We start from the raw sequence: 25031 nt of genomic DNA, 5'->3' as shown, positions 1-25031 counted from the left end.
TGCGGTTGTGTTGTGTCCTGTCAAGGAGTGTCCGGTCCCCCGACTCCGGCCACAGTATCCACAAAGATGACTGTCAACTCCAGCTCCTCCATGTCATCCAGCACGAGCTGTTGCGTTGGGTCCCCACCTCCAGTCTGCATTGCTGCCTTCTGGTTGGCTGCGAGTTTCTCCTTGGTCTTTCGCTTGATGTCATTCCATCGCCTCTTGACCTTGTCCATTGTCTTCTTGTGCTCTCCAACGGCATTCACCTTGTCCATGATGTCCTGCCATATTCCATTTTTGGTGCCCAATGACACGGAGGTGATGAACAGTTGTTGATGGTGTTCCATTACCTTCGTGACTATGATCCTGTTCGCCTGCGGACTGAACTTCATCTTCCTCTTCTTCTTGTCCTTGCCCTTCCCTGTCCCCGAGGTCCCGGGCTGGTCGTCCGGGGTGCTTGTGGATTTGCGCTCGTCCTCTGCGCCTGCTCCGGCTGCCTCCATGGTGCTTGGGTGTTGGTCAGTTTGTGTTTGGGTGTTTTTATGGTGATTTTTCCCGCCTGCCAGGTGTGTGTTGCAGGCCTGGCGCTGCTTATCGCTGATTTCCTCATCGCGCTTTGGCCCATCGCATTGGGGTTTGTGTTTTTATCTCCGTCGAGGTGGTTATATCGCGGGCATTGGCTGCGGTTTCGGCAAACTATTGCATGGGGCCACCTTGTTGTGAATTCCACGTTGACACGTGGTTATTTTCCCGCGATAGGCTCTGATGTGTAAAGTTGCGTTAACATACTTTGGTGATGTTTAGCACACGTTCTTATGAATAAACCCCTTAGTTTTTAGGGGATTCTACGTCCAAATGAGTTTATTAAATCTGTGCTTTGTTTAACTGGTTATATATTGCTTAACTATTGTACTGGTTACTGAAACAAAAAATAAAAAAAGTACATCAGATTATATTTTAACAACGATATTGTGTTTCCACTACCCCCGAACCCCATCCCCCCAAGTGCAATTTCTAATGTTTATCCGTTGCTGGGTAAAAAAGTACATCTAGACAGGTTAACGTTTTAGAACAATATGTTGTGCATAGCATTACAAATGTTATTGGCTGTGTAAACCTTTTCTTATGTTACAGAAAGCTGTTTACCCTGTGACTACAGTACCACCAAAAGGAATATAACATTTCACAGCTTCAGTCAAAGGTGTTAGAATAATATTGGCAGAAATTGTTCTATAGCGGCGAGCGTGCCTGTATAGCTGTCTAAATCTCAAAATTGCTTAAATTTTCATTTGACTACAAAAACCATAACAAACGTGTTCTTCATTTCCATTTAATAGAAATCTCAGTCTTGGTGCAAAAGCAGAAATAACATTTGACAAGTACACAATTAATCTGAAAGACGACACTAGAATGGAACTTGCAACAATGATGTCTGCCAATACAACAACGGAGAAATCATCGAACGTGTAAGAAATCTTCATCAAGAAGTTTTTAGCAATAAAAAGTGGATTCGGGAATGTGTGTAATAATGTGGGGACATTTTCATTTAGAAACTTAACAAATATTTGTTAACTAATTTTCAAAAGTATATTTCTGAGATTGACAAAGAGTGTCTGTAAAACAATCTACAAAGTTAAATTGGGCGTAGATTTCTATTATTAACTTCAATGAGGCATTGTTTAGGGCACAATATTTATGTTAGGCAGTACTCTGATTAAAACATTCTGCTGGCAGTAAATGCCTAAGTACCTGGACATTTTGCATCAGTGCAGTTCAATCGCCCAAAAACATTGCACCAGCTGAACAGTGCAAACATTAGACAGTACCAGAATGTAAAGAAATACAATCAGGGGATTAGTTACACTGTGAGAGGACAGCATTTGCACCATCAGGACCAGGACAAAACATCGCAGTTTGCCCGCTGCAAAACTGTACAATGCCTGTTCAATATATGTCATCCGGCCCTAGTTTCATTTACTACTCAAATATACATTCTGAAGACTCATGTTAAGTGTTTTAAGGCCAACGTGACATTATCGATGATTCATTACATCTATAAAAACTTTGGGGCAGATTTACAAGCCCCTTGAGCCACTTTTGCGTCACTTTTCCCATGTTAAATGTGACTCAAAAGTGGCGCAAGGGGCTTGTAAATCTGCCCCTTTGAATGGCAAATTAGAATGTTACATTTAGTTTAGCTGCCAAATGTATCAATGCCACCAAGAATTGGTACGGAAGGGCATACAGCTCACCACAAACATAAAATCCAGTTTGATACAGAGATCACCTCATGAATAGCTGTCAACCAAAGCACGGTGCAAGGCAGTTTATGTTTATTTGTAGTGGTGGTCTTCCTGAATTTCTGCTGATTACTGAAAACACCTAAAATATACACAAGCCAGCAAACGCCATGACTCAGTTGTTGGGATGATATGTCCAGTGCTCTCAAATACTTGAACTGACCGCTGGTCCAATAAGGGATCAAGTTCAAAGGACCACGGTGCACAAGGCAATCTCTTTTGTGGCAAATGATCTCATTGTATCAGCAGTACAAATCCATGTGCTCTGGTAATCACTTCTGAGCCATTGTGCAAAAATAAAAACAATCCTGTTCTAGTGTGCATTCTTTTTCAATATAGACGGTTACATAGTGTATGTCATTGCACATGAAAAAATGATAACAATTAGATGTCCTTAATTTTAGATGAATATGTTTCGGTTAAATTGTATTCTTTAACCCTTTCCGTGCTTGTGACGGAGCGGTTCCGTCATGCGCGACGGTCACGCTGTGCGCATGACGGAACCGCTCCGTCATGGCCCCGCCCGCGCACGGAACCTTCAGCGTGGCGCGGAAATCCGCGCCGCGTTGAAGGGGTTAAAGGGAAAAGTAATATAGCCACAATACATTTTTTGCAAAAGGCTAACTAAACCTATACGCTTACAATCATCTCCTAGGTAATACATATGTGATGTGTGCTGAGGAGCTACCATTTCCCACATGCCAATTGATATAAACTCACTGTGTATGACATGATATTTCATATACACCCAGCCTTTGCAACAGCTTTTCCAGTGATTATGCTGTTGAGAATCAATACTGTGATTTCTACAGAACAGTGAGAACCTGACACCATTGCACTTTTGCGGTTTAATGAAGAGTGAGGTTTTGTGACAATTTCAATTGACTCTGTAACATAAAGAACAGTAAGAATAGGTATCTATTTTAGACAGAGCATACTTTTGCTCAAGTCTGTGTGCTTGGGATAAAATAAGTAAATGTTAAAATATATTTTTTTCCTCAGGGTCCTTGAACAAATCTTTCCATGGTACATCAAAGCACCCAGTGATTCTACTACAAAATCCGTAAGACAGTTGCTGAAAAGTAAGTATACTACATTAAAATGTTTTTGGCTATATTTTATTTTATGCCATTAAAAAATATTTCATTAAAACATCCGATGATTGGCAGGCTAGCTGAAAGATTTTCAGTAGTGGGTATCATTGCTTACCAAAACCCCTGAAATTGAACTTTCCTAGAGCATGTTCACATAATATTTTCCATATATTATGTAAAAGCAGAATCTCTAAGAATTGAGATGAAGATAAAACAGCATTATAGTCATCGTCGGCTGAGCTGTTATGTGCATCTGCTCATCCTAGTGCTCATATAAGTGTGAGTTCTTCTTCTCACACCTAACTACCATCAAAATGGTGCCCACTGCATTCTGGAGGAATGAACGTCAACAGTGACCACATCATTGTGCATTTATTCTTCTGGCAAACCTATTGGATTTGCCAATGCTTGTTATTTCAAGACTCTGGAAAAAGATTTGCTTCTGCACTTGGCATTAGTAAGTCAGGGGCCATTTCCCAGGTGGGAATAGGTCAACAAAGTGTATGAATCATGGTGGGGGAAGGGGACGTGTTTCAAGAGTATTTCGAAGTTTCTGACCCCAGTTGTATCAAATGTTTCTCTCGGTTGTCCTGGCTCCTCCATACAGTTGACCCTCAATCTGGGGACCAAGTACTCCTTTTAGTACTTGATTCTCAGAACCGCAAAGTGAAGCAGCCCAGGGCTAACTCAGGGAGGTCTTGTGAGCTAGAAACTCAGAATTCAGCAAACACAACAACACTCATCACTAAATACTACACATAAAGTGACACATATACCTAACATTTCATTGGTATCAAAGTTATGAATCCCTCATAAGGGAGCTCACAGAATAACCATGGTTCAAATCACCTACCATAAAAATGTATCACAGGGAGCAACTGACCACATAAACCTTGCCTGGTTACATTATCTGTTATATACCAACAGTTTGTGAGCCTTCAGGCCTTGGGTTTGTCAAGATGATCACAAACAGGGCCTACTGCCTTTAACAATAACATTTCCCTATTAGTAAATCAAAGCTTTTGGCCTGAACATTAACACGTGGCCTTCCATTATAGCTGAGACATAAGGCATGTGGCCAGACCTAAAACATGGAAAGGTTGTTGTGATATCTCTCTCTCTCGCTTATGATATGTCTTAAACTAAGAGCAAAATTCTGATTATACTAATGAAGAACACAAGCTATATTCCGCAATCTCAATATCATGTTCCAGGTTACCAAAAGATCAAGACGCTCTGGATTATCAAGCATGTGCTGTTGATCTTTAATGAGTTTGTGCTTTTTTTGCCTTTTCTTTATTTTGTCCTGGCATCCAAGGATAACAGCTGCCAGATGACCTTTCACTTACCCCTGACCAACTTAGGCACTCACCACACTTCTCCCACCCTACCCAACACCCAAGGGAGAGTGGCACAAGGAGGGCTCTTCAGCCATGTGGTCCTTCCACCTCCTCTGCTTACCTGAAAACTTCTGGTGTAGGGTGCTGAAGATGGCTTCTCCCACTTTCTCGCCTGAGCCTTCTCTGGTGGGTGGGGTGTGGGGGGTAGTGGATCATGCTTCCCGTGCCCCACTGGAATGGCCAGGCCGGTGAGGCCAGGAGGATCCATAAGACAGGAGATTATTTTCTTCATCTCTAAAAGGGAGGTATATCAAAACAGTATTTATGATTTTTTATTAAAGCCTACTTAAGAAAGGTTAGTCACTGCAGCACGACATTTTACTGGAGATTTGATGAGGTTGGCAAGTGCCCCCATGCAGAAAACACCAGGCATGAGGTAAAGTAAGAGCTTAGACTTGCTGCAACAATTTCACTGTTCTTTTGTATAATTTGCTTCAGGAAACTTGCCTCAGGGAAAGGTATGACTTTGAGTAACTAGGGACTTTCCTGGCCAGGATTCTATTAAAAGATTTCTTAAGCCCTTCAGTCTACGGTACCGCGTTCCACTTCTACTGGCAACAGCAGCTCTCTGTAAATGTTCGGGACATGTCCTCCTGCCCAGCTTCCGTAATCTTCTGACCCAGGGCTCTTCAGCTCCTCAGCAGCACCCACAGGTCCTACGCAGAAGACCATCCTCTATGCCTGCACTCCCCAGTCACCAAATACTCACTCTCTGGCACAACAAACAGAGTTCACAGTGCCTACTTCCCTAGACAACACAGCAGGTGCAGTCACAAAAGGATTCCACACTGCCCCTTCAGGGCTCTATGGCAGGTCTTTTGCTAGTGACGCCGGATGAAAATCGAGGAGCTGATACTAACAGCCCTTGGAGAGAGTCCAAGAAAGACCACAAGTGCAAGCTAAGGGCCCGATTCACAGAACTAACTTAAGACTCCTAAATGCCTTCTGTGAATACTGAAAGTCTTAAAGTTAGAATTTTTCTCAGTTTAGGACTGAGACAAATCCTAACTTTAAGACTTTCGGTATTCACAGAAGGCATTTAGGAGTCCTAAAGTTAGGAGTCCTAACTTTACTACTTCTAAACTGAGAACAATCCTAACTTTAAGACTTTCGGTATTCCCAAAAGGCATTTAGGAGGAGTCCTAAAGTTAGGAGTCCTAACTTTACTACTCCTAAACTGAGAAAAATCCTAACTTTAAGACTTTCGGTATTCACAGAAGGCATTTAGGAGTCCTAAAGTTAGAACTCCTAACTTCTGTGAATACCGAAATGAGTAAGTGCCTTCTGTGAATACCAAAATGAGTAAGTGCCTTCTGTGAATACCAAAATGGTAGTAAGTTTAGGATTTTGTCTTAAGTTAGTTCTGTGAATCGGGCCCTAAGACTTTGTGTAACCCCAAGTTCCTGACAGAGGTCACGGCAGCACTAGCCTTCTCAATTTGCCCTTCCTGTGCAACGATGTATGAAGGGAGGTGGAATTTTGCATGGTTAGTGAAAAACCCACCCACTCAGGTGATGCCACGTTATTTCTTCATCTCTAACTGATGCTCAAAGAAGGAGCTTACTGGCTGTCCCACCCCTTGATAGCATTCTGAAAAAAATCCAAAATGGCAGTCCTCTCCAAAAATAGAGTACATCATTTCTATAATCTTGTCTTCATCCACAAAGGACTAGTGTTTCCCTCCAAGCCTTGATAGGGACTTATTGCTGGAGAGCAGACAAATAAGTTTTCTATCTCCCCATTGTTGAGAGTGGGAGTTCCATACCATTAGCAAGGAATTACTGCTGATTGGTTATGGAATTTTTACCCATTTCCTTGAGCAGGAATTTGTCAATTGCTCACTGTAGGATATCCCCGGCCAGGTGGTGGGGGCACAGTAATTACTGCGCTCAGTCAGGTACCTCAAAGATACCTCGAAGAGCAAATTTCATTTGATTTTGTAGCTCGCAAAGGACTCAAAATGATTTACTAGTTGAAGCAGTTCTGGGTTGGATTTCTCAGGGGTTAAGTATTACCAACATACTTACACCTATTTTTATCCCATAAATGTTCAATAGACCTCCTAGCGTTTGTCAAGGGTCTGAGGAGTATATTAAATAGAAAAAAGGATAATGGGAATTCCTGTTTTGTTTTTTTATAGTGGTGAACTGCCCTTGATAGTGTTCTATTTATATTCAAATTTGCTTTTTAACCTCTCTACATTTAATTTTATCACCAAAGAAATGTTTATTATTTGCAGCATTTCAAAGAAATATGGTAAATTTACAATGTCAAATGACTTCTCTGCATCTAACCCTTTTAGTAGGTGATGTGCCATACTGGATCTTGTCAAGTGTTTTAAATCTCAAGCTTATCTTAATTTGTTACTGCCTTACCTGTCTTTGATGTTACCCTGTTTGGGCCATGGCTATTAAGTGTATAATTATTTTACTTAATCTGTTGGACCATATTTTTATCAGTATTTTTAATTTGTTAGAGAGATTGGTCTACAGTTGAAACAGTGTTGGTGGTTTTATTTGGCTTTGGCAAGCCAGTGACATATGATGAATGGATTTCAGAAATATTTTCTCTTGTATGCATGGGTTATATATTTTAACAAGTTTATGTGTTATTTAAAATGTTGAATGTTTTAAAAAGTCTGATGTTAACCCATCAATTGTTCTCCCACTTCTTTTCATTGATAGAAGCCACATTCCTAAAAACTACCCACAAATTAGTACAATTTGAGGTGTTCCCAAACTTTCATTTGCCCTAGAATAACTCACCATCACTGGTAGTAAATATACTCACATTAAAATCCTCTTGTGAGTAAATCATTTTCTGAATGTCAATCCATATTATGTGAACTGCCACAATGAGTAATATTTGATAAAAAGAAATTTCTGAATGTAAGCTGAACATGCAAAAACATGTTTACGAATTGTGTCATGTAGATGAGTGCAATATCCCATACTTTATCTGGTTAGTGGTAAGCTGTTCTTAGACAAACTCACCACCCAATGTTATTGGTCCATAACTCATTCATCAAAGCTAGTGTGATATATTTTCAATCCAACATGTAGGGTAATTGAAGGTTTGTGTAAGAGCTTCTCCACTCCCTGGCACAACATTTGAATGCTTGATGGAGGTCTATGGAAAGGGGAGGAAATCTTTTGTTGAGTCTAGCCACCATGGACTTGGCTGCTGTAACAGGAAATTATGGTGGTCAAACTTCATCATGAAGGTGGTGAATCTGCCACAGCACTCACCAACTTGTCCTCAGGAAAAATATTAACACTTTGATTAACTCCCTGGCAAGATCCAGGCATCTTTGCGTGTGTATTTGATTGGTCTTTTTTAGGTCATACTTTATAATTAAGAGCCAAAATCTGTACCAAAATATGGGTAACCAGTTATTTATTTCAAGTTCATTTTATTTAATATTTTTATACTTTCAAAATTAGCATCTCAAATTCCGATCAGTGCAACATTGGCAACAAACAGATTTTATTAAACTTGAGTTTGGTGTTGTTTCTAAAACAATTAACAAATCCGCACCCTAAGGTTTACAACCTTGCAATTCTATTAATTTATAATCCGTTCCAAGAGAGTACTCCTGGAAGCTTACAACAGTTAATGGTTTTGAGGAGTACTCAGGGAAAACCTTTGTAAGATCCTGCTTCTGTTAATGAAAATGTCTTTTGCATGCCCAGCTAGCTGCACATAGGGTACAACGATACATGAGAAAATGTCTTCACATATGCTAAATAATGCTTAATTTCTCCTTCTCTTTCACTCATTCCAGTTATGGAGGTATTACCTGCCACTTCCCAGTTGGGAAGATGTGTTTCTCTTGTCCTTGACATAAGTATGTCTCGTATTGTTTCCAGAGTTGGAATGTGTTTGTGCAGTCTTTTGTGACGACTCAAAAACTTGAGAGTTCCAGGGTGTTCCCAAACTTTCCAGGACTTCTCTTTCCTGGAACTCCCAACCCTTGCTTCTAGAGGGAGATTTATCCATGCACAGTCCTTTGCATGGGTAAATCAGTTTACAAATGCAAGCAATTAATAAAAGGTGAATTCGCACTCCTAACCGAATGAAAGTGCTTGCACCCAGTAATTTCAAGTTACATACACTTAAAATGGCTTTGTGAATTGTGCTAACTGTCTTTAGACATCCGTTTGAAAGCATTGTGGGCATAATTGTATTTGCCTAGAACCAACAACATAGCAATGCAATCGGTCTCGCCTTTGGGACCTTACATGTATTTAGCTATGCTGCACATTAGCCTGGGTGCTGAAACATCTACTGTTCTTTAACATGGAGGGAAAGTAAGCACCAAACTGCGTGACACACCAGGTATGGGAAAACATAGAGAGAAATATTGCCTTTCAGAGGTAAATGGTATAGTCCAAAGCTCTGTTTTTAATATAAAATCAGAGCCTTCTGTGGTCATATCACAGAAAATACAAGATTTGAAAAAATATTATTGTCTACGGGTGCTCGTGGAAGACAGTTTCTATGGACTGGAATCTAGAGATTGCTAAAGTGATTCTGGTATTTTTCTGACCTCTGCTGGTCGTATCAAGACAGTTAAAAAGAGGCAGTTGAACAGAAAAAAAAGTCCCTAAGCGGAAGCAGACAAGTCCTAGGACGGATCTCCAGAGCCCACAAAGTACATACACATATAAGTATATACTAAAGTATATATAAGAGGTCTCGAATGCTCGACCTAAAAATAATACTGTCATAGAAAATACCCTTTTTCCAATGCTCTTTGAACATTGCTTTTTGTATGCTGAAAATATGGTCCTCGTGTTAACAGCAGCAGAGATTACCTACACCAGTCCTCACTTTTTATTAATATGCTGCAAGCATGAAGGGAGGGCTTCTTTCTCAGACAAATGCAAGTTGCCTGGTGGTATATTGTCATGAACCCTTAGTGGACTCCAAAATCAAGGTACATAAAAGGCAGAATCAAATTCACAGTAAACCCAATGTAATTTTCTACACTAATATTCACCATCTGATTTCCCATATTGGAGATTTATTTTGAATATCGGAACAAAAATAAGATACAACTACACATACAGACACCTGAATTAAGCAGCACTTTTGGATCCCAAGCTCTCTCTCACTTTCTCTCTCTCCCTCTTTACCTCTCTCTCACTCTCTCTCCTTGTCACTCACTGACTGACAGCAGACATCCATTCCATGTTTTTGCTCTGACCGCTGGTGGTAGCGGGAGTGCCAGGAAGACGCCGAACTGCTCACGGCTCACGGTTCTTCACCAACTTCAGCTTCAGCCTTGTGTCAGAGGGGTCCAATGAAACGCTAAACGCTACCCAGCCGGGACGCATCCAGCCGCAGGACAGGCAGCCAGGCGCATTTGAGCTCCGGAGCCTGGGAGAGCTCGGGAGAGATAGCTGAAAGCCTGGACTGAGTGGAGAAGCGGAAGGCAGGAAGGTTGCTGCCCACTGCCTGCTGCGACCTGCTGCGATCCCGCAGATGGCCAAAACAACAGTGGGGGGGAGTTCAGAAGCACCTTCAGATTCCAGGCCTGGTCTTGCGAGGGAGAGCAGGAGAGCGGGAGAGCAGCGGTTACCGGTAGTGGAGCAGAGTCGCGGGGGCTAAGAGCCAGCTGAACCAGGAGCTGAGCTGTGAAAGCTGCATTAGGAGCCGCAGGAGGCCGCTGGAAACCTCCGGTGAGTCCCGGTGAGCCGGTGCCGCAGTGCCGTGGGGGTGGCCAGGGGACCTCAAGCGTCAGGAGCATCAGGAGAACCAGGAGCTGCGGTGAGAGCTTGGGAGAGGGGCAGATCAGGAGAGGAGCAGGAGAGGAGCAGGCTAGATAGACCCAACATCACCTCACACAGCCTTCCTGCCTGCTGAACTCCCGTGGGAGGCACCGAACCTTGCTGGGGACTCAGAGTCCCAGCAGCACTTGGGCTGCCACCGGTCACACCGTAGCGCACAAGAGCCCACGGAGCCCGAAGGAGGCTGGAGTCTCCCTCTAACATCCGCATATTCCAAAGGTATTCTGCTTTTCCTTTGGCTTTTCTTCGCTTCTCCGCTTGGATACCTTCTGTACTGCCATCAGTGGACTCTTCTGGGGCTTATTCCACGCATCGAAATATGAGTAAATGGAAGGGTGGCGTTGTGGGCACGCTGGACGCTTTCCTCACGAGAGCGGAGTCGGTCTTAACCTATGAAATCCAATTAAGAGAAAAACGTCTCTCACTGGACCCCTCCTGTACTATGCAGAAACGTTCCTCCCTTGGGGCTATTGGGTCTGCCCTTTCACCCGCAAAGTCATTAATACAGCTTGACCCAAGCCCGGATCCAGTTATAATGCCTGTTCTACCCCCTCCTGCCAGTGCGACACAGTCCAGCGATAGAGTGACGCGGGTTAAGGCTGTGTTCGTGCCTGCTCCCAGTACTAGTGGACGTGCTGGGAAACGTGTTAGGACAGACGAACTGGAAGTGATCCACGCGGAACCAATTATCTGTAAGGACTCAGAGACTAGTACTTTACCATCTTACCTGGGTGATGAGATTTTTCTGAAAAGGGTAGAATCTATGTTTTCCATTTTGCTGGACCCTGTCCTCTATAAACCATCTAGAATTGAGGAGAGGCTGATGCTGTTAGAGGCTGGCTGCAAAGTACCTAATTCCTGTGCAAAAAATTCTCAGCTGAACGGTGTAGAGGCACAGTCTCAGGTGACACCTGCGGGAATAGAGAATGAAACAGCTAGACTTGCCTCCCACCAGGTTCACAGGCATGAGATTTCTCGGGGGGGGGGGGGTAGCACCTCCCGCAAACAACAGGGGCGAGCTGTAATGCATCAGCACCAGTATCAGACCTTGGGTGGTCCCCATCAGGGTCCTACCCTTAACAATGATAGTATTAATCTCCAGCATGCTGACTGTCAGGAAATTAGTAGGGCCCAACTTCCTTCTGGTTCTTCCACCTCTAACAATGTTCAAACAACCCAAGGGGGTCATGAAGGCAAGACGGTTAACCAAAGTCAATTTCAAAATAAAGTGCATTCCTCCCTTTATCTTCCCCCGGCAGCAATACTGTTAGTACTGGTTTTAAAAAAAAATCCCATTTTGAGGGAGGGCCAAATGGACACTACTGTCCAGCTGATGGAAAAGGCACTTCATTGGCTACATCGACTTGTAATGGGCTCTGGTTGAGGGGGGGGGGGGGCCACATCTAGCGAACCAAATGACTATGACTAGAAGGGTAGGCTGGCTGGGTGCGTCCTTGAAAGGGTCACAGAGTGATTGTATTGTGATCAATTTTAACAATCCATATGCTGCCAAAACCATTCTTGACTACCTTTATGGATTTCCCCCTGTAGGTATGCAGATCACAGCACTACCCCGGAGTTATTTCTTTAGGCCTCACCCATTACTGAGTTCGGAAATGCCATCTTATCCATGTAAAACCCTGGATAATTACAATCAGGCATCTAGCCAGGGAATCCCTTTGGAGAACCGGTTTGCACCTCTTTCTGGGTTAGAGACCTGTGATTTACCACCCAGGAATGAGCAACTGGGGAGAATTGTAGCTGCCCCTTTCTCCCATAGCTTGGGCAATAGTCCAATAATCCCTCCTAAAGCTGATACTGTCGCTGCCTCTGGAATAAGTCTGAGGGTTGTACAGGGAATTACTAAAGACGGTATTTGTTGCTTCTTGTTTTGGAATATTGCTGGCCTAAAGTCAAAGATTGTGAATCCTCAGTGGGCAGAGTTTGTACCTGGTTTTGACGTACTATGTTTACAGGAGACTTGGGTGGAAGAACCAATTCATATTAACGGTTTTAAAACCTTTCACACACCCGCAGTTGCATCATCGCATGGGAGAGCAATGGGGGTGCTGTGCATCTATATAGCACATTACTTAAACCTAGGGAATATTGTAACACCGACAGCTGATCGTTGCTTTAAAAAAATAGGGGCGGATTTGGATAGAACAATTGGTATAGTTGTAGTGAATTTTTATAATAATGCCCCACGTGAAGAGCTGGCAGGAGTGTTGGGGGCCATATCCCATCATATTACAAAGATCCAGGCAGCCTCCACTAAAGATTTGTTTTTAATTTGGGGTGGAGACTTTAACATCAATTTATGCCACTACTGGGACACTGGTGTCTGTGGTCTGGGCTATAACAATGAAATTAGCTGCCCTCACTTTAATCACTCAGGACCTGGGGATATTATAAATGATATTATGTTCACTGGAGACATGGGTTTCGCAAATAATTTATGCAGCACCCCGGTCTCCTTCAGCCCAACGTTTAATGGACGAGGGCTGTTTCTACCATAGACTTTATCCTAGTTTCGTCCAGACATGCCTCCAGAGTCACAAATTTCCAAATTCATGACATTTCCCTCAGCGATCATTCATTTCCCACAGAGTATTGGAGTCAAGGTTGATTGTAGACTAGTTAAAGGGAAGGTTTCGTCCACTCACCTTGCTAATGATGTTACATTGGTTAGACAAAATGGCTATGCGCTCAGTTGGAAAAAAAATGATCCGGAGTCGTTTATGAGAAAGGTGACTTCTAACTGTAGTGATGCCATTAAAAAATGTTTAGGAGATGACCATCCTCCATCGGAAATAGTGGAGGGTTTTTCTGAAATAGCAGACTTTATTGGTAAAACCCTTCATGTAAACTCAAGCAAGAAAACCCTTCAAAATAAAGGTTGGTTTGATTCTAGTTGTTCTAAAGTCCACTCCAAACTCAAACTTGCACTGCATAGAAAGGTTAAAAATTACGAAGAAATAAAAGAAGCGAGAAGGGCTTATAGATGTACCTTAAAAGCAAGAACATTTCTTTTAAAATAGGAGGCATGGAATGCCCTGAGAGCTGCGTCAGAATTGAAAGATTCTCCAGCCATTTGGAAAGCAGTTAATGCTCCCTTTTTAGCTGATGCAGGGAGGGCAATTATAGAGATAGCGGTTTCTAAGGGAGAATGGGTTGATCACTTTTCTAAATTATATTCTGCATCCCGTCCCCGTCCAGAAACAAGTAGTAATGATTTGGTGGGGGATAGGGTAGAATAGCAGACTGTAAATTACCTATCACATCTCCAATTAGATCTTAATGAAATTGAGGAGGCAATCGCAACGAGCAAGAGTAGTAAGGCCCCAGGCCCTGATGGCATTCCTGTGGACCTTTTCAAACATAATATTACTTTCTAGGGACCAATTTTAACAAAAGTCATTAATGCCTGTAGCTCGACCAGCCTTATTACTACCTGGAGTGAATCGATTCTGGTTCCGATTTTTAAAATGGGTGATAGGCGCAACCCAGCGTGTTATCAGCCTATCTCGCTTTTAGACTCCATGGTCAAAATAATTGGAAGAGTACTCCTTTTTAGATTGCAGGATCGGGCAGATAATTATTCAATTATCAGTAATAAACAATATGGGTTCAGTAAGGGCCTGGGCACTATAGATCAGTGCCTAAATTTAGAATTAACTATTGCCAAATATACTAAAGCGAAAAGGGGTCCTCTTTATCTGGCCTTTGTTGATTTGTCCGCGGCCTTCGACTGTGTCATCCATAAAAAACTATGGCTGATTTTGGAGAGGTTGGGCATGGAACCATCCCTAGTCTCATTCATGAGACAATTTTATATCGGGGCAAGGGTTCGATTCGGGACAGGGGGTGAGTGCACTGATTCCTTTACTGTCGGAAGAGGTGTAAGGCAAGGCTGTGTCCTGGCACCCTTTCTTTTTACCTTGTATTTATATTTTGTAAGTTGATTTATACAGCGCGTGTATACCAGCAGGTCTCTTAGCGCTGACAGAAGGAGATTAGCATGCAACCCAGTACGGACAGTCCTGGCGACAGAAAAGTTAGGAAATGTCTTTGAACAGCAATGTTTTTAGCAGCTTCCGAAAGGGGAGCAGACCTGGTTCTTTTCGTAAAGCATCCGGCAATTGGTTCCAGAGTCGTGGCAGGATAACAGAAATAGCTCGCCCACCCTTGGTGGCCAAGTTGCTCCGAGGGCAGACTAGCTGAGATGCATCTGTAGAACGGAGTGAACGTCCTGGAACATACTTGACCAGGCGTTCCCTAATATAGCTAGGGGCGTGACCATAGAGGGTTTTATGAGCAATACATAAGCCCTTGAATTTTGCGCGCTGTCTAACAGGGAGCCAATGTAGCTTAAGCAGCAGGGGTGAAGCATGGGTCCTCCTAGGGAGGCTAAAGATCAGCCTAGCGGTGTCATTCTGTACAACTTGGAGTCGGTTTGTGAGTTTCAGAGGGAGACCAAGATAGAGTACATTCCCATAGTCAAGGCGCGATAAAATGGTGGCCGAGACTATGGATTTCATAGAGGAAACTGATAGGAGGGAAACCAGTTTCCTCAGTTGTCTCAGGACGCCGGTGCAAATGCCCACTACTGAGGAGACTTGGTCACTCCTTGTATATTAATAATTTAGATCGGGTTCTGAGAGATGAGTGCCAGGACCTCCCGGCGGCAGGGAAGCACTCACTTCCTGTGCTCATGTATGCGGATGATGCGGTGCTTATGGCCCGCACTCCGAATAGTCTCCAGAAAGTATTATCTAGTTTTGTGAACTTTATGTCCAACTTAGGCCTTACAGTAAACGCCTCCAAAACATTCATTTTAAAATGTGGACCGGAGAGTAAAAGTGTCGCCCGTTCTTCTTAGAGAAGAATCGTCTAAACTGTGCCAATACCTTTTCATACTTGGGGGTCTTATTTGATCGTACTAGCACGTGAACACAGGCTGTTAATCTAAGAAGACTATTATTCTCAAAGTCACTGGCAGCCCTGGTTAATTTTAGCAAGAAATTGGGCAGACGCCCTCCCTCGGAACTACTTCAAATTTACAAAGCTAAATGTGTCGCAATAGCAACCTATGGAGCGGGCATTTGGGGACATGCAGATGTGACATCTTTACAGAGGGCCGAAAATAGATTTCTTAGATACCTGCTTGCAGTCCCGGTTGGTGTCTTTCAATTGCCACTCGGAGCTAGATATATCACATATAGCGGATGTCATTGCCATTCAACCAATTCTCTTCTGGCATCATATTTGGACTTCAGAGAAGACCATTTTAAATCATCAAATGATTACTGATTGCTGTGGGTTAGATTGGGCGTCACATATAAGTTGGCTCAGGTATGTCAAGGAATTCTTTTGTAAATTAGGACATCAAGAATATTTTGTTAACTCCAGTACCTTGACTAAAATAAATAAGAAAGTTTTTAAACTTAGCTGTTTGCAGTATCTAGAAAATATTAGATTAAATCTCTGTTCTGGCTCACCAAAACATTCTGACCACTTTTAAGATGCAGTCGTATTTAATTTTTTTTCTTCGGACTTCGAAAGATTTTTATTAACACGTTTCAGGATGGGCATTGTCCATAGGTCGCTTAGTTTTCCAGCAATTAACGATTGGTCTAGGCAGCTGTCTAATTGCCCAAGTGATGAGCTGTCAGCACAATTCACCATGCATGTTCTATTCTTTTGTAAATTTTACACAGTCCAGAGGAAAAGGTGGATTCATCCGATGCTTAGAACACTAGGCCTGCGACAATGCCTTCCTGCATTCATAGTCATGCAATCCCTTGGGGAAGAGTTTGTAATTTTATCTGTTTTGTTGTTTTTAAAGTCTGTTTTTAAGTGTAGAAAAACTATCTTGATGTAAGATTTTTCACTGTATAACTTATCCCACAATTTTGTGGTTTTCCATCTTTCTGTAACATGCGATTTTATCATTTTATAAATATGCTTTTATGATTATTTTATAATCGAATAAAGCTTAACTGACTGACACTCACTCTTGTTTTATCTTAGGCAGACACAGACACACATATACACACACATATATAGACTGTTTAACTCTTACCCCCTCACCGAACATGACTTGCTGAAATATTTGCCACTGGGACTGCCATTGGGAATGATCCTTTGAATAATGAAACCTAACACTTTGGAAAGTATGGTAGGGTTGCACACATGTACATTCAAGTTAAACATCTCCATAGCTTCTAAGAGTTCTTCCAACTGTAAAACTGAGGTTCATTTAAGATCCGAGCATCACAACTCATTCCTTATTCCATTATTCTACTCCGCTTATCTACGCTCCTACCTACAAGAAATATCAATCTGCTTCAGGTAGTGTTTACATTTCATTGGTATTTAAACCTAGGTTATATTTTATTCAGTGAATAATCAGTGAATTGTAAATCAATGTTACTTGTTTTCTTCTTTACAGATGGGGACTATGTCAACCTTACGGTTTCACTCAGAAAGGAAATCAGCCCAGAGGGAATTCGTGAATGGTGGGTTGTAAACCAACCCGTGAGGACCTTCAACAAAAACAAAAATAGTCTGGAGTTGATTGTTTTCAGTGACAAAGTTAGTCCTCCCAGTCTTGGATTTTTAGCAGGCTATGGGTAAGTAATCCATATATGTTAATATAGTCACAATGGAGGAGACTTACCGCTAGTGAATGTTTTGCTATAGCCTAGCTTGCTTTAATTCTGAATATGTCTATATATTTTCTATATTTTGATAAGTATTAACTATTGCTCGATAATTAAAGATTCTGTTGTACAGCCGAATCACATGTGGAGCAAAGTCTCTTATCGTGAGGAAACTCTTTTTGAAATATAGGTGCAGTGGGGCTAGATAAATGCCAAATGTTGACAACAATTCCTGACTATGCATAAGAGTTTGATAAAGACAAACTAATATAGAAATACTGGGGCAGATTCAAAAAGGCATTTATGAGTATATGAAGTAGTATTCCTGTATCACTAGTTCATTTACTCATAAGTGCCTTTTTGATTGGCTTCAATATGTCCAACTCCCTGTTATTAAACAATACAAAGAGTGTGCAGCGGTTTCTATTGGTACCAGTTGCCAATTGTGTAATTATATTCCCTGAATATTCCCATGTCCTTTCCACTATACATGTTTTGGGGCTAATTGACAATGGAACTTAAGAATAGGTGAAGAGGTTCTACAGGAGCACTACACACACATATAAATATATAAACACACACATATATTCACAGAAAAAAAACAAAGGTTAAAGTAAAATTACAGTTTGGTGGAAAAGTCAGTTAAAACGTAACATTTTAAACTATAAAAAACACTGGAATTCAGCAGTTACTGTCAACTCAAGTAACTATAACTTGCGCTCTCGCCATGCACAGTGATATCATCAATTATGTCATTTCAGTTGTTATCATTGATGTTATCCAAGATGCTATTGAACATGTCATGAGTGTTGTAATATGTGAGTTTCCTAAGCAGTGCATGGCAGGGGCGCAAGGTTTAGTTACTTGAGTTTCCTGAGGTAACTTCTGGGTATGGGTGCCAGGTCTCTGAGGCCTGTAATCGAGGCCACAACAATTCTCTTCATGTTGTGGCCAACCAATTTGATCATTTGGTCCCGCTGGATCTTCCTATTCCCGCAGTACAGAAGCAGTCAACAGGAAAAAAGGCCTTCTATGCCAATCAGAATTTTGCATACCTTTTGGTGTTTTTTCTTTTCAACAAATGTAAAAAAGAATGCAGGCTAAAAGATGGACATGGTTTTTACAGGTGGGGCCAGATGATGGTTTATAATTCCCTTCATCGGCGGTAATAAAATATATCCCAACAAAACCTCCCGTCCATAAAAAATACAACATAAAAAAGTTTTAATTTTCTTTGTCTACACTTAAATATATCCTGATCGGGGCTCCAAAGTAGATTGGCCAGAGATATTATATCAAGTAAAAATGCACTGACCCATGTTTATTCTACATGAGGCAAAGATTTGTTTTGAGAAATTACCCTTATGGTGTGAATCTCTAGAAAGTGCAACATTCTTATAAGAGATCTAGAAAGTCTTCTTAGAGAGGAGAGTCAGACAAACATTTTATTGAAAGGCCTTTTGTTATGTGATATTTACTTGAATGGTAATGTGTCATGATAACACCTAAAAATCCACTTGATAATAATTAAAGCAGTGTGTATTTTTACAATTAATGAAACAAAATAGCCTAGTTTATTCCTTGCAAAAATGTTGGGAAAACTGCGGCTGTGCTCCGCCCTTTTTACTCCTAGTTTGACCGTGTCCGCACTGTTGTGTAAACTGCAGTGAAGTTATTCTTGAAAATGCGTAATTTTTCTTAGAATTAGCAGTGAAAAAACGTTTCATTAATCAGTTTTCTCTCAGCACATCTCAAATTCGTGCTTACTTATAACTTCAGCAATCTGTTAACTTTGAGCTTTGGAGCGCGTTTATTTAAGGCCTGCTCCGAGGTGGTGGATCAGAATAAAAAGAAACATTTGTGTACTGAGATGGTTGAATGCTTCAATCGAGCCAAACATGTTGCAAATCCTAAGACTCACACACAGTAGTAGGGCTACTGGTAACTGGCCTAGGGCACGTCTGCCCCGCCTCTTTTATTAGCAGGGTCACCTGACCGGTAACGCCTGTGAGTGTAGAGATGTATGTGCAACACAATCCTGGAACACTAGAACGTGTCCAGCAGGACACTACAGCACAGCGGGCATCACTGAAAGAGTTCAGGCTCAGCAACATTGCCTTATAAAAGCACCTTTGTCACATCAAAAAAAATCAGCCCCACCTCCAATAACGCCTCTATATCTTCTGGAACTGGAACCACCAGGTGCACAAAAACTTTCCACCCCAGTATGGCGCATAGCAGAAATACCACCTGTCATCTGAGCTCAATGGACGGCAGATCAGAGAGGATGAGTATGGGCAGGATATGTTCATTTTTCCAGCGTCGACTGCAGAGCACAACCACAGATTGTGTGCTGGCAGGCATGGGCCATGAGAATTGTAAGAAATCTGGACACTGTATTAAAATTGAGGGTTTGATTTGTGTAAATATTGCGCTATCACATTGTCCTCTCATGCAGAATAGGAAATACCACATGAGTGGATAATGTGAGCTAAACTTGGGGTATAGACCTAAGAGGGATACCAGAGACTTTCAAGCCAACAGCAATTAAACAGTTAAATGATTCTGTATTACAAACATACCTATTTTCTTTTATATCAAGTCTCTAAATAACTCTAAATTCTCTTTATTCCACAGAATAATGGGGCTGTATGCCTCTGTTGTCCTGGTGATTGGAAAGTTCGTACGTGAGTTCTTCAGCGGGATATCACACTCTATCATGTTTGAAGAGCTACCAAATGTTGACCGGATACTGAAGTTGTGCACAGACATCTTCTTAGTACGAGAGACTGGAGAACTGGAATTAGAGGAAGACCTGTATGCCAAATTAATATTCCTGTATCGATCACCAGAGACTATGATCAAATGGACAAGGGAAAAGACTAAATGATCACATGGGACCCATGGTGGGATTCAGTTGACTTTGTCTGATTAAAAAAGCACAAAATTATATAAGAGCTATGTCTCTTATTGCTGGGTAGCAGTGGTTTTTCACTCAGTGTCCAGGGGATTACTTATTTTGGAATCTACACTGCCTTCCAAATTAAGGATTAATGGTGAAAAAGGCCTTTTGATGCCACTCCTCCAGAAACACGAAAACTATATTTCTAATTTGGTCACAGGATATCATACTGCCTGTCAGGCTAAATAGAAAGAAAGAAAGAAAGAGACGAAGGAAGAAAGGAAGGAAGAGAAAGAAAGAAAGAAAGAAAGAAAGAAAGAAAGAAAGAAAGAAAGAACGAAAGAAAGAAAGAAAGAAAGAAAGAAAGAAAGAAAGAAAGAAAGAAGGAAAGAAAGGACAATGGGGAAAAAGACGAGAAAATGTGTCAAAAAAAGGAAGGCGCTCATAGATTGTGAAGTGAATATTTACGTTCTACGAAATGACACCATTTGGATCGTGCAATATGTTGGCATGCATCTTGTCTCTAAATTGTCAGGCCACGTGATGGTAAGTTGATTGGCCTCCAACAGACCTCAAGCAACAAGAGTAGATCGAAGGAACATAATCATACCTGGAAGAAGAGACGTTTGATGGTACTGGGGCCTCCACAGATTGACCTCTTACAGCAAAAACAAACAAAAAGTGACAATCTTCTACATTGCCTTATTTTATTTGTACAGTCAAAGCGAACCTTTTCGGTAAACATTAATGACTTTTCTCAGGAAAAATAGAAACAATCAATGTAAACTTAATGGTTACGAAGATATATGTGATGATCTATTGGACGCTTCTTCCGTCTATGCTCACCCACATTAGTGGTTAATGATCAATCCAAATAAATCTACCCAGTTCCATAGGAAACTTTTGGAATTTGTTAATGCAATTCAAAAATTGAAATATTGCATGTCACCTTGTGTCTTATATTACTTGTCCCATTTGGTTTGCCTACTACACGTCCCCTTTAATTTAAATTGAAAGAAATGTTTACATAAGCATATTTATATTCATGTTTTTTACATCAAATGCAGATTTTTAGTTTCCTACTTTGGGAATAGTTAGTAGGATAAGAATTCCCTATCTTAAATAATTCCTATCAAAGCCACAAATCTCGAATTAAACATAATTCTAGAATGAACAATTGTGCTTGCAATGTAATCTTAATTCCATGTCCGAAAAGAAAATGCAATTTCTGAGAAATATATGCAAAACAATTGAGTGGAATAGGGTATGCTAAGGGTCGCACTGTACAGTTTTTATTCCCTAAAAGACTTAGTTACAATAAAAACATGTTGCAAAGACTATTTAGGAGCATTTTTCCTCTAACTTCTGCTGTAGAACATTCAGAGCTGGAAACAATTGCATATGTTTGTGATTGTTCTTTAGAAATAGTTCCCCCACTGCTGATACAGGCAGAATTCCATTTCAAGAGTATCGTTTGGTATTATCTGAGTGGTACACTGTATTAAAAGGGCTTTTTACATCAATGGAGTTCAATGTTACCGGAACCAATATCATAATCCGTGCTTCCAATAAAACAGCACATTTTATTTGATTACATGCTGTGAATATGAAAAAGTAACATTGAAACTGTTAGCCATCTTCAGCAAATGTAATAATTCACTGGATCTTTCCTGAAAATGAAAATCTTCAGAATATGACTACTGTTGGTGACAAACTTTTATAATTGTTGGAAGGTTTACAATTATGTTTACACAAGAGACAATATTTGAAGGAATTTCATGGTCCAGCACCACTTATCAGAAAAGTATCACCAACACTGGCTTGAAGTGGTGGTTTCTCAATAATTGGATTTGCCCCTCTTTAAGTTTGATGGTTGTGTATTATTCACACAGTCGTAAGTGAATTACGTCTGTTATTTCCTGTTTGTATTTTCATGGTGTATATTGTATCATCCATTGAATGGTGATGAACTTTGACCACTAGGGTTCAAGGTTGTATGGTGATGAACTCTGCCCACCATTGTCAATTTTCAATTGAATACAAGGAAAATAAAACAAGGAATTTTTCACTTCTCCACATACTCTCAATTCAGCAAGCTGTTTTACCTCTTTGAAACTGTATTTGCATGATACAAGGAAGAGGAAGTGGCATTATACCCAATGCCACATGTGCTACTGTATGACTCTCTTCAAAATAGCCAACATTTGTAGAATAATTTCTACAGTTCTTGGAACCCATCTAAATAGCTGCTTTTTTCATAAAACGAGCAAACAACTAACATTTCAAAATAAAAATGGTTTTTCAGCAATTGAGTTTTCTGTCATGCATTCTGAATTATCAATATTATATATGACAAATAATGCAGATACGTATTACAGATTTATAGGCACTGGACTAAGTGAAGTCATTTCCAATAATCTTTACAGGCTTGCTGGCACCTCAAGGAGTCAGATTTGATTTCAGACTATGTCATTAATATTTGAATGGTAATTAATTGGATGTATCTAAAGATGTAATTTAGAGATGAATGCAGTTGCTCATATGTGAGATAGTGATTACCTTTTTTATACTTCTAGTTAACATTTAACAGCAGGACAATTCTCAAAGAAACTTACAAACTGAGATGCTCATGCGCACAACCACAACAAGTTACTTTCATATTTAGGTCAATGAATCATAAAACACAAATTTACAACTGTACAAGTAAGATACATATGTGGATAAACATAACTTGCTCACAGGAAGTGGGTTGTGGGTATCTCAGGGTTTAATGTTTAGTAGGTAATTTCCAAGCTTCAAGATAGTAAGATATTTACTACAATAATGAGCAGGACTAAGCATACATTCAGGATCACAATGGGGATATCGTTTTGATGTAAGTGGTTTCTCAATGAAGAAAATATTGTGAAGAAACAAAAAAAAGTTTAGAAGTGTAAATAGACTTTTGGACACCATTTCCAGTATTGGAAATTGAAAATTGCTATCTTTCCGTTTGCAGATGTGTTTCCTCTTGTAAGTACGGTTTGGAATCTGTAATAGTCTGATGTTGACAAGAGTACTGCTGTAATTCTTTTTGAATTTCAGTAAAATGTGTAACTTGACCAAGACCCTGAATATCAACCCATTTTGGAAAAAATGATTACAGTGTGAAAAAGATTACAGGCGAGAAGGTGTGAGAGGTTTAGAAACTGCACATTATGAAAAGGTTCGGCTGAGACGATAAATAGAAAAGCTGACTCCACTCAGAGCATATTAAAGATATAGCTCTTAAATTAGGAATGGTCGTAATGATAACACATGCTCTCGGCCTCCATATGCCTTGTCCAGACAACCCGCATCTGCTGCAGCAACAAAGGAGGACGCTACTTCTCCTACCTTGCTGCAAAGTCCTTTAATGACCTACCACTTCACGTTCAGACCTCAGCATCTCTGCTGGCATTCAGAAAAGAACTCAAGACCTGGCTATTTAACTGAGCACCCTGCAGCGGTACTCTCAGCAACTGGATACCCTCATGGGTGATTAGCCGAGCTATACAAATCCTGATTGATAATGGAACCTAGCTCTTTAACCCAGATTGATAAGCAACTCTTCGATTAGATGCTTAGTTCTGAAGCCAAGGATGGAATTTTCTTGGGAAAAATGGAGTCGAGACGTAATATAGAAATCCTAGAGGACATATGAAAAATGAAATACACTTTTTACCTACACTTCTAACAAATGAACATTAGAACTGACCATTCCTGGCCACACTGAATAAACCACAGTTGCCTAACAAGATATTGTCATTTTCCTTTTAAAATGAGTGCTGATGATTCAATAGATTTTGTTTCCGTTTGCCACAGGGCAGTGTAGTATAATACGGAGTTTAGATTGCATTTAAACACACCTAAATGTATATATTTTTTTAACAGTAAACATATATTTTCGGCATGCACAAAAAACATTATGAGCAGTATTTTACTTTTGCAGTAATTCATGCATAAGCAAAAAATTAGGAAAGCAGTTGAACTCACAAAGGGCTGCAGTTTATTCCAATTTGATTTAATTAGTAGAATGTTTAATTTAATTGATTATATATTGGAAAAATGTCAAAATGACCAAGTAACTTTATTGACAAAATTCAAATATTTAAGTGGAAAAGGCAAAGGTAAGAAGCGAAAGGGGTGGATATAGAGAATATGGGATGGCATAGGGTGGAAGGTTCAAATGGAGGGATGAGGTAGAAAAAAACAGGGGGGTTAAAGCAGGGAACCAAGCAACACTGGGGGCCTGATTCACAAAGGTAAACTTACACTTTTGTGTAAGTTTACATTTGTTTTGGAATTCACAAAACTGCATTTTAATGCTTAGTTTAAAAGTGTCTCCGCAATCGGGGCGGGGAACTCAGCACATACAAAATAAAACATGCCTGTGTTTTTATGTGCAGATTTCTCTGCCCCAACTACGCAGTCTCAACACTCTTAAACCTGAAATTAACATGCAGTTTTGTGCATTCCAAAACAAACATCAGTTTACACAAAAGTTGAAGTATACCTTTGTGAATCAGGCCCCTAGGGGTATTTGAGGCGGGTGGGAGGCTGAATCAGAAAGGGAGGAAGAGGAGATCCCCCCTTAAAAAAGAAAATAGCACCTGAATGGTGGCGGATCATGAAGTAGAGAAAGCTCTGATGTAGTGGCGGCTTTCTTGAGGAGGGATGTATGTAGCTTCTCCCCCTTCTTTTATGGGCCTTCTGGGCCAATGGACACTATTTACCATTTGATGGTGCAGTGTGGAGAGGGGTCGTGAGGCCACAGTGGAACATATGTCTTTGAAACTGGCTGGAAGACTATATTAAGACACCCACCTCCTTGCTCCTTGAACTGACGCAAGGCCCCCCTTTTGTTTGGCATCCACA

General features: G+C 40.8%; 1 protein-coding gene across 3 annotated transcripts in view; it reads left to right on the top strand.

Annotated features, from left to right (window-relative positions):
- PIEZO2 (piezo type mechanosensitive ion channel component 2) overlaps nt 1–22443 on the top strand; it is a 1161909-nt gene extending 1139466 nt beyond the window's left edge. For all 3 annotated transcript variants that reach the window (XM_085607342.1, XM_085607341.1, XM_085607340.1), the window contains 4 exons: nt 1320–1448; nt 3285–3364; nt 17023–17203; nt 19871–22443. In XM_085607342.1, the coding sequence (XP_085463468.1) occupies nt 1320–1448; nt 3285–3364; nt 17023–17203; nt 19871–20123 (643 nt within the window). In that variant the 3' untranslated portion in view covers nt 20124–22443. The remainder of the gene's footprint in view (nt 1–1319; nt 1449–3284; nt 3365–17022; nt 17204–19870) is intronic.
- The last annotated feature ends 2588 nt before the right edge of the window (nt 22444–25031 follow it).

This window comes from Triturus cristatus, chromosome 5_2 (genome assembly GCF_964204655.1).
Source record: "Triturus cristatus chromosome 5_2, aTriCri1.1, whole genome shotgun sequence".
NCBI lineage: Eukaryota > Metazoa > Chordata > Amphibia > Caudata > Salamandridae > Triturus > Triturus cristatus.
This window is presented reverse-complemented; position numbering and strand designations above follow the sequence as displayed.